The sequence below is a fragment of the Phaethon aethereus genome, assembly GCF_964289735.1.
Source record: "Phaethon aethereus genome assembly, chromosome: 11".
Taxonomy (NCBI): Eukaryota; Metazoa; Chordata; class Aves; order Phaethontiformes; family Phaethontidae; genus Phaethon; species Phaethon aethereus.
In genome coordinates this window covers 15881319-15895711 of record NC_138587.1, presented here as the reverse complement: position 1 = coordinate 15895711, position 14393 = coordinate 15881319, and the positions used below count along the sequence as shown (strand labels likewise).

Here is a 14393-nt window from a genome sequence, read left to right as displayed (position 1 = left end):
AGTTAGGCACGGTATGTAAAACACCAGACATCCTGTCCCTTGAGGAACTGACAGTGTAATTGAAAAAACAGTTTTATATCCTTTAAGGAAGGAACATTAAAACATGTAAGATGCTGAGATGCTACAGTAAAAGGATTGACTAATATAAGTAAGAATGATTCAGAAAAAAGCCAAAACCCCTAATTAATCTTCAGGTTTTCCTTTCCTCTTAGAAAAAAAAAAATTCTTTTTTCCCTTTGTGCCACATTACATTATGATGAATTGCATCAGGTGCTATCCATTTAGTCATTATTTCTTTAACTACTGTTATGTCCAGCTGATGGAAATTACTCAGTTTGAAGTCTTGTCTTAATCAGCTAATATTACACCATAATTTAGTTCAAATAATAGTATAGGAATCCTTTGAAGCATCTTTTTGAAGACAATTTAATCAAAATCTTTTAGCTTTTTAGCCCAGCTCTACAGATTCATAAAGATCTAAGTACAGCAACTCAGAAATTAGGACCAGGCAATAGAGGCTGCCTTAGCAGATCATCTGGTCCATGTCTCCTTTATTCCCAGAGGGGGAAAACTGGTCACCTTTGTCATTCTTCAGGACTACTTTGTTCTTTTCAGAGCCATGTTGCTTTGAGTCAGAATCTTCCTCGTATAAATCAACTAAACAGTTTAATGACTGTTTCTTCTAGAACTTTTTTTTTTTCTCTCAGTTTAGTGGTTACAATACCTGCTCTCTGATAGCTTACAATGGAAAAATCTTCTACCTCTAATCAGTAATTAAATACTTTTTTAATAGGTTTGAAAATCACAATTAGAAACAGCATAACTCATTATGTCAGTATGGAATTTAGATCTTCTTTTAGTGAAATGAAGGATTACAGCACAGTTGAGGAGTATAGTAAAGCTGGTCTAAAGGTTCCCTGAATGGCTGGACTGCAGTTTACTACTTGCATGGGTGGGCCAAAGTACGTTGTTGTCCCTGAGGGTCAATGACCCTAAAATCAATTTTCCTTGAAGTGATTTTCCTCTTGGAAGCACAACATAGATGAATGCTTTTTGCAGGGTTTCCAGCTGACCAGACTGTGGGCAGCAGTCCTTTTCTTCAAAATGGATCACAGGGGAAATTCATACCACCTTGCAAAACTTCTTTAGCTTCTGGATTCTGATGGTGAAACCTTGAAAAACCCCAAAGATGTTTTTGTGATACATTTTTATGTATAAGTAGGGCATATCTAGAGGGAGTTGGCTTAATGAAGCAAAACACCAAACCATTTTAAATACATTAAAACATTCAAGAACCGCAAAGTCCCTCTAGAGTGGTTTGTGAAATTTGCAGTGATTTCCTCTTCTGTATCATAAGCGAGTGCACATAAAGAAAAAGAATCAAGGTCTACTAAGATCCTCAAGTGAACAAAGGTAAAAGTTTCCTAGTGCTTAGTGTGCATGTGCCAGATTTTAAAGTAAGAATGCAGTAGCTTTCCCTCAGCAGTCACTTCCAGGAGAACGATGTAAAAATACAGATGGGAGTTAATGCATTACTTAAACAGACACTATTATGCATTTTTTTTCCAGCAAAATTCTCTATTGCATTAGTAATTTGACAGCCTCTGTTTTAATTACCCTTTTTTTTTTTTTTTACGTTTTATTACGGATCATCACTGTGGTTAGCAAATTGTAAGGTGGACAAAGGAGAGGATTCATCAGTACAAAGGAGCAGAGGCTGAGAAAGCAACGTAGAGAAAAAAGCTTTGCATATTGGAGGTCTGATAGCGGCTCTCTAACTGCCAGCAGAGGACGGATCAGCCCAGAGGCAACTTGTGCCCCAGCTGCAGCAGTTCAGAGACTATTGTACTAGCAGGGGAGAGCTGCATACAGGAAGCCCCAGTCACATCCATTCCCATTATTAGCATGACCCCGGCAGCTCGTGCACTGTGGGCTCCTTGGGGGGGTGGCAGGCAGCCAGTCACAGACACTGTTCACCTGCTTGAGAGGCCTCTTAGGTAGGGGAGCAGGGGGGTATTCTCCATGGGAGTCTTACAGCTGCAGTGAAACAATGAATTCCCTCCTTAGTCCCTACCCAAAGAGGATTTTTTAATTCTGATGCTTTATTAGTTGCAAGAATATTGCATGTATTTTGCACAGTGTCCAGAAAACAAGAAGCACAGCATTCTGTGTAAAAATCCATTGGAGGGATTTTGAAAAGTTATCTGGCTAATGCTGTATGTTTTAGACAAAAACAAGCCGTCCAAAAACATTGCAAGGGCGGCGTAATAGGGCAAGACAGCCCACTTGCAGATCTGTCTTTAACCACATTATTATACATATCTCATGCTTGTCATTACCAAATCTTACCCATTTCCTTCATGAATTTTGTCCTGCTGGGGAGGGAAAAAAAAACAGGCCCTCTAAGATGGCATAATTCACACACCAGGGAGCTGAGAAGCAGGTGCTAGAATGCAAAAATTTAAGTGTGAGTTTGCTGCTATTGCTTACATGGCCTCAGCAGCTGTACTCCAGAACTTCAGAGCATGTCTTTATCTGATGAGTAAACCTTGGTATAGGAAGAGTAAGGTTTTTGAATCCATGGGGTACGTGTGATCTCTCAATAAGGGAGATAAATTTAGCAGTGCAGGAAGCTAAATCTTGTGAGGTTTCACATTTGTTATATGTAGCTACAAACACACGAATCATCAAAAAGTCTAGATACACAGTGCAAATGAACTAAGAGAATGTTAGATGATGCTGTCCCTAGCTGTAACGTAGGAACTTTTGGTACAGTTTTCCCCTTAGAAGAAGATCTAAAAATAAATGTTAGAACATTTATCTAACAGCATCAGAAATATGGGAAACAGAATTCATGTAGCTTTTGCAATTACTTTCACTTTGTTGTAAAGGCAGCTAAAACTTAAGGAAATTGTAGAAACAAAGTAAATAGATGAACCATAAATTCACAGAAGATAGGTAATTGTTCATATTACATAAGTTATGGAAACTGTAAAATCATTGTAGATTTTTCTAATGTGAGCTACAAAAGCAAAAACCATATTTATATAAAAACAGACAAAATCTTCAATGCAGGAAAGGAGCTCTTCCCAGAAATTACAAATGAAACTCACCCTTGAGATCACATTATAAAAAAAACCTGGAGAGAATCCATATGGTTGTGTCTTATGACACCATCTGCATCTAAGTCTTGTCGTTTACATATCTTTAGCAGCAGTTTTTACATTTCACTAAACTCACTTATTTGAAGCAACCTGATGAAAAGGAATGAATTCCCTAACACTCTTTCTTTCAACTTTTCATCTGTTGCAGCCTGATATATGAATAAATTTGTGAAACACAGATATCATGAAAAAAATAGGATTTTTTCACACTAATCCCTTTTTCACCCACTTGTTAACCTTGATTTCTTTAGCTGTCATGCTCACTGGGCCAGGAACACTCCATAGCCAGCCTGCACCTATGTGCATGCCAGTGTACATGTGCTGATTTACCATCTGGCTGCTTCCAGATCGGATGCTCAATGTCACTTCTTTTAATCTTGGGGTAGTCACAAATTTTCAGTTGTCTTTGAGACCTTTATTTCTCTGCTAAGTTTACATGAAATTGATTCGGACTTGCTCACTATCTCTTTTAGTTTTAGGAAATTAGGCTAAAAACTGTTTTCTGTATTGTGCAGTTTAGAGATATGGTTTGCAAATACTACAACAAGAAATAAATATTTTGTAGCATGCTGCCTGGAGAGTTCTGTGTAAGTTGCGAAATGACAGCATGCATTTTCAGAAATACTACAAAGAGAAATACCTAATGTAATACACATCCGTATGAAGAACAGTTACAAATAAATGCTCAGGTAGGTGTCTCTGCTCATGTCGGCTGTACCTGGTCCAGATGGATCTTTTCTAAATGAAGGAAAAGAAGAAAAGAAAAGAGAAAAAAAGAAAAAAACAATCAAAAAACCACACCCAAACACCCCAGCATTAGCAGTGTCTTGTAACATGTATAAACCTGTATGGCACAACATGGAAGTGTTTCAGATTGGGTTCTGTTTTCTGTTTCTTTTTTTTTTGTTTTTCCTTTTTGTTTGAGTAACTTGAAAAACTGACATAAAAACATTACAGGAGGCAATCAGAATGCATGTTCATTTTGCACCTTTATCTCAAAGGTATTTTGTAGGCTGTGATTAAAGAATTTTCCAGGCGTAGACATCCAGGAGCTTCTTAAATGAGTCTTTAAGGTTTTGATTTTAATGAAGTATGACATTAAAAAGTGTTAACTAATTGTGATTTCAACCTGTATGGGTAATAAGATACTGCTTCATTAAAAAAGACCTCTCCATCACCTTAGATACAATACAAAATTTTTTTCAAGTAGTTAATCTAGTCTGACTTTTCAGGCATTATTTAATATGTTCATATATATATATATTGTTGAAGTGCAGGTGTTGTCCTGTTGTTCACTGTACAATTCTCAGTGCAAGCATATCTCTGCTCTTAATTGTAATTTTGCACAGTGTTGTAAAAGAAGTGCAAATACTGGCATAACATGCACTGAAAAGTACATGAGCTCAACACAACAGATAGTATTGGAGTAGTGATGTAAGGTTCCACAGAAAACACTGAAACAAAACAGTGACAAAGTCTGCTTTTTAAGGACAACTGTGAAAACTTGTCTATGGGGACAACTGGAAGTATCTGTTCGGTAAAAGCACAAAAGGAGAGATGAACGTCCATGGAGGTCCCCTGCTTTAAAACTCCTACAGAAAAACGTGCAGGGTTTGTGTGTTCTTTCCTTTTAGTGTCTTAGTCCTTACTTATAGCCATCGTACACTAGTCTAAGATGGAGGAAGAAAGGCAAAAGGCTGATTAGTCTATTTGTGCTTCTGTTTAATTTTTCTGAATTTCTGAGTGGCCTGTGCTTTTGAGTAACTTGAAACGTGTGAACAGTGCTGAATATGGCCTCTAAATAATGGTTCTCTTTTAAGCTTTCTGAAATAAGACATATCAATATTCAGGCACTCTGAACTGCTTTAGGAAAATGTAGGTCATCACCTGCAAAATGAGTGATCCACACAGTTCTGAAGTATTTTGAATCCTTGATTAAAAGCATTATAAACCACATTGTGAATACCTGCATGCATGCATGCGTATATATAATTTATGTGAATAGCTCATATTGGCAAATAATCATATTTTGACTATGTATTCACATTTACAACAAATTAAAAGGACCAGATAGTGAAATCTCCTTCATTATGCACGAGGGAGAAACCCGTACTTTGACTTTGGAGACTCAACAGTCCCAAAATTGGAGCCGGCAGCATTTCAGAAAGAGTAATGTACACATTGTTTTTTCCAGTAAGTGTTCAAAGCCAATAATTCATTGAAGTACACTATAATTTTCTTTTTTTTTCACCATATACATAGAATTCTGCTTTCTCAAGTACATGTTTCCTAATCAAATTTGTGTCAATCATTTTATTCTATGGCTGAAAAAGCTTTCAGAACCTTAGATGAAAAAATAGCCCTGGTTTTGAAGCAAAGCAACCTTGATAGTATATGACGTAGTCAGTTAACGTCCTTACACAATACTGGACTTCATAGAAAAAAATAAAATATCAAATCAAATTCCTTAAGCAGATTATTGAATATTTGAACAGTATGAATACTATACTAGGGATATTTGACATCATAGTATAATGAAATTAATTTTTGCAAAAAACTACCCCACCACCTCTGCTTTTTCATATTAAGTTGAAAACACGCATTAAGCTACTACGACTCGTTTCATTTTATAGATTTCTGCTATAAAGTCTGTTCTTACACCGTGTTTGAATTCATACATAGATGAAAGGTATGTAGAAACATCAATTTTGTACTGCATGAATCATTGGCAGGTGTATTGAATCAGAACATTCTAACATTCAGACCACAGAGCACCCTTGCAATCTTGCCAAAATTGGCCCTGTCTGCAATGAACACAGCTCAAATGTTCTTCACAGCTCCCATGTTCTCTCCTGAAGTTTAATACTCCAGCTCTTCAGAAGATGTGATCTTGTCAAAAGACTAAAATTGTAGCAAGGCTTCTTTCATGAAAATTCCATATTGTTTTTTTCTCCTTAAAGAAAAGTGTATAGAGGGGCAGTGATGCATTTAAATAAGGCCTTGAAATTTGTTAGTCCTTTGTCACCCTTGCATGATGTGGGCTCCATATGCCAAGTTTGTGATGTACAAAGATGCTCAACATCTAGGCACTGAAAAGGAAGTGGTGACAGTTCAAACAGCGGTGGCCTCTGCCGTTCTCAGTGCTGTCAGGTTGTAGGAGATGTTTTAAAGGATTAACAAAGCTGTGAGAACTAAGCCAAGCAATTGTAGTTGTAATCTACATTTTCTGTGACCTGCCATTTGTCAATAACATGTGACTAAACATCAGATAATAGTAATATTATATAAGGATGAGCATTTTACAACATATGCAACTACTGTTTTGTGACTGTAGTTCTAATGTGTAATGTTTCTTGAAATTGGACAAACTGGATGAGATGATGTTGGACAAAGTTAATACCAGTTATAACTTTTAAAGTATGTAGCATTTTTTTAAAAACCCCAAACTACCATCAAACAACAGAATTTTTCTGGAAATAGAGAGTTTAGGACAGGCAGTGCAGTGGCTCATAGCAATATTCAGAACCCAGTGCTTCAAGATTAGACGCAGGTTTCACAGACTCCTGCTTTCACCAATTATTACTGTTTGAGGCTGCTTCTTATGAAACATTCCTTTTTGCATTTCTCCTTTGGGAATAAACAAGCAGAAAACATGACAGATATAAACCACATCATATTCCTTGTTGCAATCTTCCTTCATCTGTTCTGTCTGGTTTATAACTTGGAATTGTGTGTTTTCACAGGGTTTTTTACTCAGATCTCTACCTTAGCTGATGTTCAAGAGAATGTCATGGAATATCTCCATGTTCTTAGCCGACCAAAGGTTATTGATCAAGAGCATGACGTAGTATGGACTGAAGCATATATTGACAGCACTGTAAGTCTGCATGGTAAAGCATTTAATATAGGCTTACTGTATATAATGAGGAATTGGGAGCAAACTGTTGTGGTAGAAACCGTAGTTGTGCATCTGATTTCTGTTTCTAGAATGTGCCAATTCAGTGTAAGAATCAGTACTTGATATCGTTATGTTAAAAGTAAATAATTCAAGATTACTGAACTTTAGCTGAAAAAGACTTACTGAACTTTATTCACATTTCTACATTTTAAATTACATAGAAAATAATGAAACAGACATGAGTAACAGCATAATTTTAAAATTTATGACCTCGAAATGTACATGTCTTTTATTAATCAAAAATGGGCATTGAACAGAAATTGATTAGATTGAGTAACCATTTTTTTCCTGTATGTTTTAAAACATGTCAATTAATATGTCAGTATAAAAGCATAGACTGACAAGAATCAATATTTTTAGTATATAAAGGTGGGTCAACATCTAGGGGACAACTGTGATGTCTTGGGGAAGAATAATAAGAAGATTCTGCCTTTTAAAGTGGATTGAATGGGTGATATGCTAAAAAAGTTGTCATAAATATCCAAATTTAATTTGAAATGTTAGAGTTGAAGCAGAACTTTGTTATGCAGTGACTGAGCACTCATGATACTTCTGTATCATTTGTGGTAAATCATCAGATTTGCAGATACAGGTTGCTCATTTTCATGGGTTGGTCTGAAATGGCTTTTTATCTATTTTCTTATTATGTTTCTTTTGAGCCAATTGAAATATTTTGCTTTGTATATAAACTATAGAACAAGAGTTTGTAGCAAATATCTGTCATTTAGTACAAGTGATGCCAAGTACTCAATACAATGAATAGAAGATCACAGATGACTAGTGGCAAAGCTGTTTCTTTCTTTTTGTTTTAAGTTTTTACTTTCATGAAGGTGGAGCAAGGTGGGAGAATCTCATCAGCTTCACTTTGATATTTGTGGGATTTTTTTGGTTTTTTTTTGTTTTGAGTCTGTAATGATTCTAGAAGTTTTAGTTTTAAATCAATACAAAAATATTCTAGTGAAAAAAATCCACCCTGGGAATAGAGCTTTGATTCATTTTCACATTTGCTTAGGTCTTTTCTATTCTTCAGTTGTGACCATGGGTAATGTAAAATAAATACTAAAACTGCAGTTATGAAGGAGAAACAAAAAGTTGCCTGGAAATACTGTTTTGGAGGGAATGTGCTTATCTCTATTTCCTTTTTTAAAACAACATACTAATCCAGTCTCTCCTTTGTTCTCTTTCTTTTATTGAAACATAAGGATGAGATGAACAGAAACTACCTGTTATCGCTGTCCCTTCAGGGCATTCCATGAAATGGGGAGATGCCTAGGAAAATTTAGTTCTTATTCTCTTCTTGGTTTTATTTGCGTGAAGTAATCAGTGTGTGTGTATGTTGAAGGGATTTGCTAGAGAGAGTAGCAAGACGTAACTGGTGTTTTAGTGCAACTCTCCTCCTTGTCCTTTGCCTATGAATTTTGCATTAAAAGTGTTGCAAACAAAATCTTTCTCCTTTCTCAAGACCAAGTCGTCCCCTTTACCTACTAATAAAGTACAAAATGCTGTTGCAGAATTAATTTTACACTTTACTCTTTCATCTGTTAATCTGTATTTTTTCGATCATTGCAGGGAGAAAAATACTCAGAAAAGTTAGTGTAACTTTCAGTGATTCTCCTGTAGGTTATGGAAAGGCTAAAGAAAATTAACAACTTAATGTTGTGTGAAATACTAAGTGAATACAGCAGGGGTGAGTAATGCAAGTGAATTTAAGAACACTAGAGGGAGCGTAGAGAAGGAATCTTGAGAAAGCAGAAAAATAAAAAACAATGGAGCTATTACATTCTTGAATAAAGGAACTGTTTAAATCCAAACAAAATCTGTTCTACTGCAATCAAAATTAAATACTTCCAAGTTCTTGTCTTCTTTTCTCACTCTCTTGACTAGAGCTAATTAATGTCCTTATACACGCACACTTATCTATCTATCTATCTGTATATACATGCACTCATATACATACTTACATGCACACACATATTTTTAAGTGTCTGAAAACTCCACTCGCGACTCTAATAGGTTGGATGCTATAAGAAAAGATTTAAAAATAGAATACAGTGATCTGCTTAGTTGTGAACTACCTTTCTCTTCCACCCTCCTCCCCTCAAAAAAACTCAAAGACAAAGGAACAGGCTAAATTAGGGTAGTCATATACAAAACTCTGGAAATAGCAATGAAGGGAACCTTCTAACAAACCACATGTGCTTCTGCCTCAGCTAAAGCTGCCAGAGTGCTATTTTGAGAAGATTCCCTGGCCATCTCTAGTGTCTTGGCATTGGAAATGTCATCTAAATAATCTTCTCTGTCCCATAACTTGTTGATTTTCACAGACAGTTTGTGTCCCAGCTCCTCCATGGCTGCTGCTTGGACCTTGCCAGGTTAGAAATAGGAGTGTATTACCAGACAGCTTAAAAGTTCTTATCATCCAGCTGTGTCAAAACAGCCATGGCTAGATTCTCAGGGCTATATACGTGGTTGTAATCAGTGTCACTGTGCCCTAACATCATGCAGTATACTTCCCCATTCCCTTCTCACCAAATATCAGAGCTAGTTGGCCAGCTGTGCTGTTTGAGCAGGCAGTGTTAGACTGGAACATACTAGGATCCAAACAGAAAGAAGCTGGGCAGGAATAGTCTTAGGATACAAAACGTTTGCCCTGGTGCCCCAGCTTGTTCTCATCCAATATTTGTCCAAGACAAAGTCATCTGTGAAAGCCAGAAGTTAGGTCATTTAAGTGTTTGATACCATTTAGGAATATTCCCAGAAGAATTTTGCTACTAAAACAAGGTATCTAATTCCTGCATCTGTTCACCTTTCCTGTAAGAGGATGTCTGCAAAATGTTCATAGAACTGCTTCTTCACCCTAGCTTTGACACTCTGAGGTGCTTCACTTACCGTTAGAAAAAACTGCGGCATTTATAGAATTGGAAATCCCTGGCAAGATATCATATGCAGAAAATGTAACATGAAGGAGCCCGTGTGTATATCAGGTCTGTGTTGCCTTTGACACCAGACCTCTGATAGCTGAAGGGATTATGAAGCAACTGAGACTAGGCCTCTCTGGGTGACTCCTTGCTTCACAGGCAGATGAACTGTCTTCCTTTTTTTCAGTCCTTAGAATTTGTTTTCTTCCCAGTGTTTCCTGCCTCTTTGAAGAGGTAACCAGCCAGCTCCTAGGGTCAGTTTTAGTTACCCTCCATCAGAAAATTCTTTCTGTTTCTTCCCTTAAACCGAGGATTTCATGTTGGAAACATTATTATCAGTGAACCTAAGCTTCATTTCTTTCAAAAAAAGGTCTTTTGACATAGGAGTGATGTAAGAGATCCTCAGAGAGACTTAACAGATACTGAAAACATTTGAATTTAGGTCTCTGGAGAACTGGGCTGATTCTTCATTGTACTTGGTTTAGTCATTCACTTGAGAAACAGCCTCTACAGGCTTATCTTGGGCTAAATCTAAAGCCAGCTTCACAATAGTTGGAGTGCTAGTCCTGTAATAGGGTAGTAGCTTAAGTGCTGCCAATGTCTTCAGGCTAAAATGTTGGGATTGAAGTATGTGATGCCAGCCAGTGTCTAGTCCTCTGGTTCAGAGTTCTCTGATCACAAATTCCACACTTTTCCTTAGGCTTGGTCTCTTTTCTGTTTGTACTTCTCTAGTCAGGAGTTTGATATGCACTAGAAGAGAGTAAGCTTTGTTGTATCTGTGCAATTCTATGGGAAAGAGTGTTTGGGCTGTCAAGAGTGAGGGCACAGGCAGATAATTCTTGATTGCGGAGTCTAGTAGGAGAAGAGATTGTCTTGCTGCATGTTCGTGCTCAGCTGTATAGCCTAGAGGTGCTGTCAGGGCTAGCTTGGATGGTTGCAGATGGGACATGTGTTTGGACAGCGCTCGAACAGACCAGTCTCAACATAACTTTTCTGCCCCAAAAGCAGGTCACATTTTGGATCTGATATCACTACTTCAACATCCCTAATGCCTACAAATACCTAATGCTTCAGAAAATAAAATACCTCAATGGGTGCTTAAAAACAGAGTTGGATTTCTAATTGAAAGCTTCTAAAGTTACTCTTTCCTGAGTAGATAAGAATTCTGGAAGTATGAAAGTATTTCAGGGAGGTAACGATTTTGAAGTGGTCCATGACTTCTTTTAAGCATATGTGCAGCTATAGAAAGTCAGTACAGGTGAATATATTGGGATACTTGTGCATCAGAATATTCAAGTGAAGTAATGCATAGAAGTGTCTCCTGGGATTATGGGTAATCATCCATAAGGCACAGAAGCCCTTAACTCATTCTTATGGTAACATCTGGAATGTGGAGAAACGTTACTTCTTGCTGCAGGAAATAAAGAAATTGAGACTGGACTGCCCCCAGAGTTCCCACTGTTTAAAAGCTTGTGATTGAGAATTTGTTTACTGGGGTGTATAATTTTACCTACTTGAACCTTTTTTGACTCTTTCTGGTGAAAATTGTTTCTCATAAGTCTACCTGAATATATTCTCTGGATCCAATGCACTGTTGAGTTCATCTCCTTCAGCCTATTAGTTTCAAGCTGTGAGCAGATTCAGGCGTACATTACCATGTTGGCTCTGTTCCATTTCCAATTGGAGGATTCCTTTGCATGAAAAGATCAAATTATTATTCCATGTAATATTTTGAGATGACTGTCTGGTGCCTCAGAATTTAAGTTGATAAAAAAAAAAAAGTGTTCTGAGTCATTACAGGTCATGATTTGTCATAATATGAATGGTGAGTGGTTTCTACCCTTTATACTTTTGTTATCCCCATAGTCTAGTCCCCACCTTCTCATAGACATATATTTTAAATTATAGATTAGAGATTATATAGGCATATATATAATATTTTAAATTATAGATTATATATTCAATTATAGATTTTAATTCAATTCTACAATTGCTGTTAAAAAAAATTATATCCCTCTTTTCTTTCTTTTTCTGAAGCAGAGTTATTTTGGAAATATTTTCTGACCAACAGGCTTATACTGTGCTAGCAAGTCAACCAGTCCAAGAACCTTATTTCCCCTTATGGGGACAGTAAATTGAGGTAGCTCCACTGAGCTAAAGCCTAGACTAAGTATTTCTGAAATGCTTATTATGGATATTACAATTACATTATTACATATATGATCAAACAGTTTCATTTTATTCATCTTATTCTTAAAATAAAATCAAGTGCTAGGTAGGCATACTTCTTACTTTTCTGGTTCAAGTTCTTTGCAGAAATTCAGTAGGAAATATAGGAAGCTCACGCTTCTTAGATGGCTGTCAGATCAGAATCCAAACGTTTTAAGTATGGAAATTGAGATTCTGTGATACAGTTCTTTGTCAAAGAATGAATTCTGAGCTACTTCAGGGAAGCAAGGGAAGCTGTATATGTGAAGTCCTGTGTATAATGTACAGAAATATATAACATAAAGTCCTACAGACTGAAAGCTATTATGCTGGCATTTTTTCCATCCAGGAGTTTCTGGTGAGGTATAAAAATGCTGTTTAGTGCTGCTTCCATTCACACAGTTTTCGTTATGCTCAATGCACAGAAGAGCTTTTATGAAGTAACAATAATTAAATAGGACCCTGTCTCCACGAGCTTCTATTCCCAGAGATATCTTCAAATACTTTTGGTGGCACAAGTTAATTGTGCTATTATTATAAGTGGGTGTAATTAGCATTTTTATAATGGTAAAAGGTTCCCTGGGCCTCTATTTCAAAACTAACTTCTAGATTGTAGTACTGGAATGCATTAAAATGCGTCGAAGTGCTCAGAATGCTCATGTATGTCTACAGCAAGTAAATATTGGTAATCACTGCAGAACTGAATGTCAGGAAATGTCATTAATCAGCAGCTGTGAAAAGAAAATTTATACATAGGCAGTAAATTTTTTAAAAATTCTTAAAAAATGTTTTTAAAAGTGCTTTTTTCCCAGTCCCACTTTGGACTTGGTTACAATGCTCTAACCCTCCCTTTGTGGCCAGCATCTCTTCATCTCTAATAATTTACGGCTCTTTATCAGAGCATGTCATCACCACTGCCTGACTCTGAGGTTCCCCATGAGAATTTCCTTTTCTTGCTTTGACATTTGAGTGAACCGGGTTAGGGAAGGAAAATCCCATGCAGGGATATCAGGCCATCCATCAGGTAGGTTTGTTCTTAAAATAAGGTTCATCAAGCTCTACTTTGTCTCCTACAGATCTGCAGTGGTCTTTTGAAGACTGTGATATGGGAGAAAAAGCAGAAAGTAGCCCAGGGAATGCCTTCTTATCAGCACTTCAGTCTGAATTAATTTTCCTGGAAAAAATAAAACAGCTCGGACCATTTCATCTTTTTCGAAGCTTCTAGAAGAGCATGATTGTAGTTTGAAGTTGCAGACCATCTGGTCCAGCAATTATGGTCTGCACTGGCTTATTTGCACTGGGATCTTACAGATCTGAGACAGTGCTTGAAACATTAACAATGGTGATCAATGCAGCTACTTGTACACACAACAAAAAAAGATTGTGCACATATTTATATGTAGGTGCAACGTCCCTTTATGCTGACGATTAGAGGGCTGTCTGTGGAAATGTTCACTGACAGTCCAATAAAAAACACCTTTGAGCCATGACTTTTATGACTTCTGTGGTCCAAAATTTCCAGTCACTATAATTAGGTATTCTCGTTTTCTCCAAAACAGTTCTAATCTGTTTTACTGCTGAATCTAGAATAAATGAATTACCGTTAACAACATAAACTGTTTCAAATTCAGTAGGATCTGTGTCAACTGTCAAACATAACGAGTACTCAAGAGTAAATGAGTAAACCTCTCAACTGAATAGAATTAATGCACTCTCATTATCTTTCACATGCAGCTCAAAATAACAATGGATATTGTTCTTTTTTGTTAGAAAATGCACATCTGATTTACTTATGTTAGGCAGCAGGGTGCTAATCAGTGCAAGTAATGCTGTGCCACTTAAATTTGAGCTTAGAGCCCTTGCTCACACACCAGTACAAAAGTCATGATGCAGTGTGTCCCAATAAAACACACAAATTGAGACCCTGAAATTAAAATTGGGGTGTGCAAAGGAAAATAAAGTCCATAATGACCTAGTGGGAATATGGATACTTTAAATAAGAATGATTTGTGCATTGTTCCATGCAAACACAGCGTATACAAATAAGGACATGCATAAGCATAGATAGCACCTATGCACCTATATATATGTATAGATATACCTTTCAGCTTTTGAAGTAAACTACTTCATTTGATAAATTACATG

General features: G+C 36.7%; 1 protein-coding gene across 1 annotated transcript in view; it reads left to right on the top strand.

Moving 5' to 3' along the window:
- The window catches only part of CACNA2D3 (calcium voltage-gated channel auxiliary subunit alpha2delta 3), a gene marked incomplete at its 5' end in the record, with an annotated part of 467841 nt that overhangs the window by 297069 nt on the left and 156379 nt on the right, over positions 1 to 14393 (top strand). The window contains one exon of the mRNA XM_082004801.1: positions 6908 to 7041. Within this exon, the coding sequence (XP_081860927.1) occupies positions 6908 to 7041 (134 nt within the window). The remainder of the gene's footprint in view (positions 1 to 6907; positions 7042 to 14393) is intronic.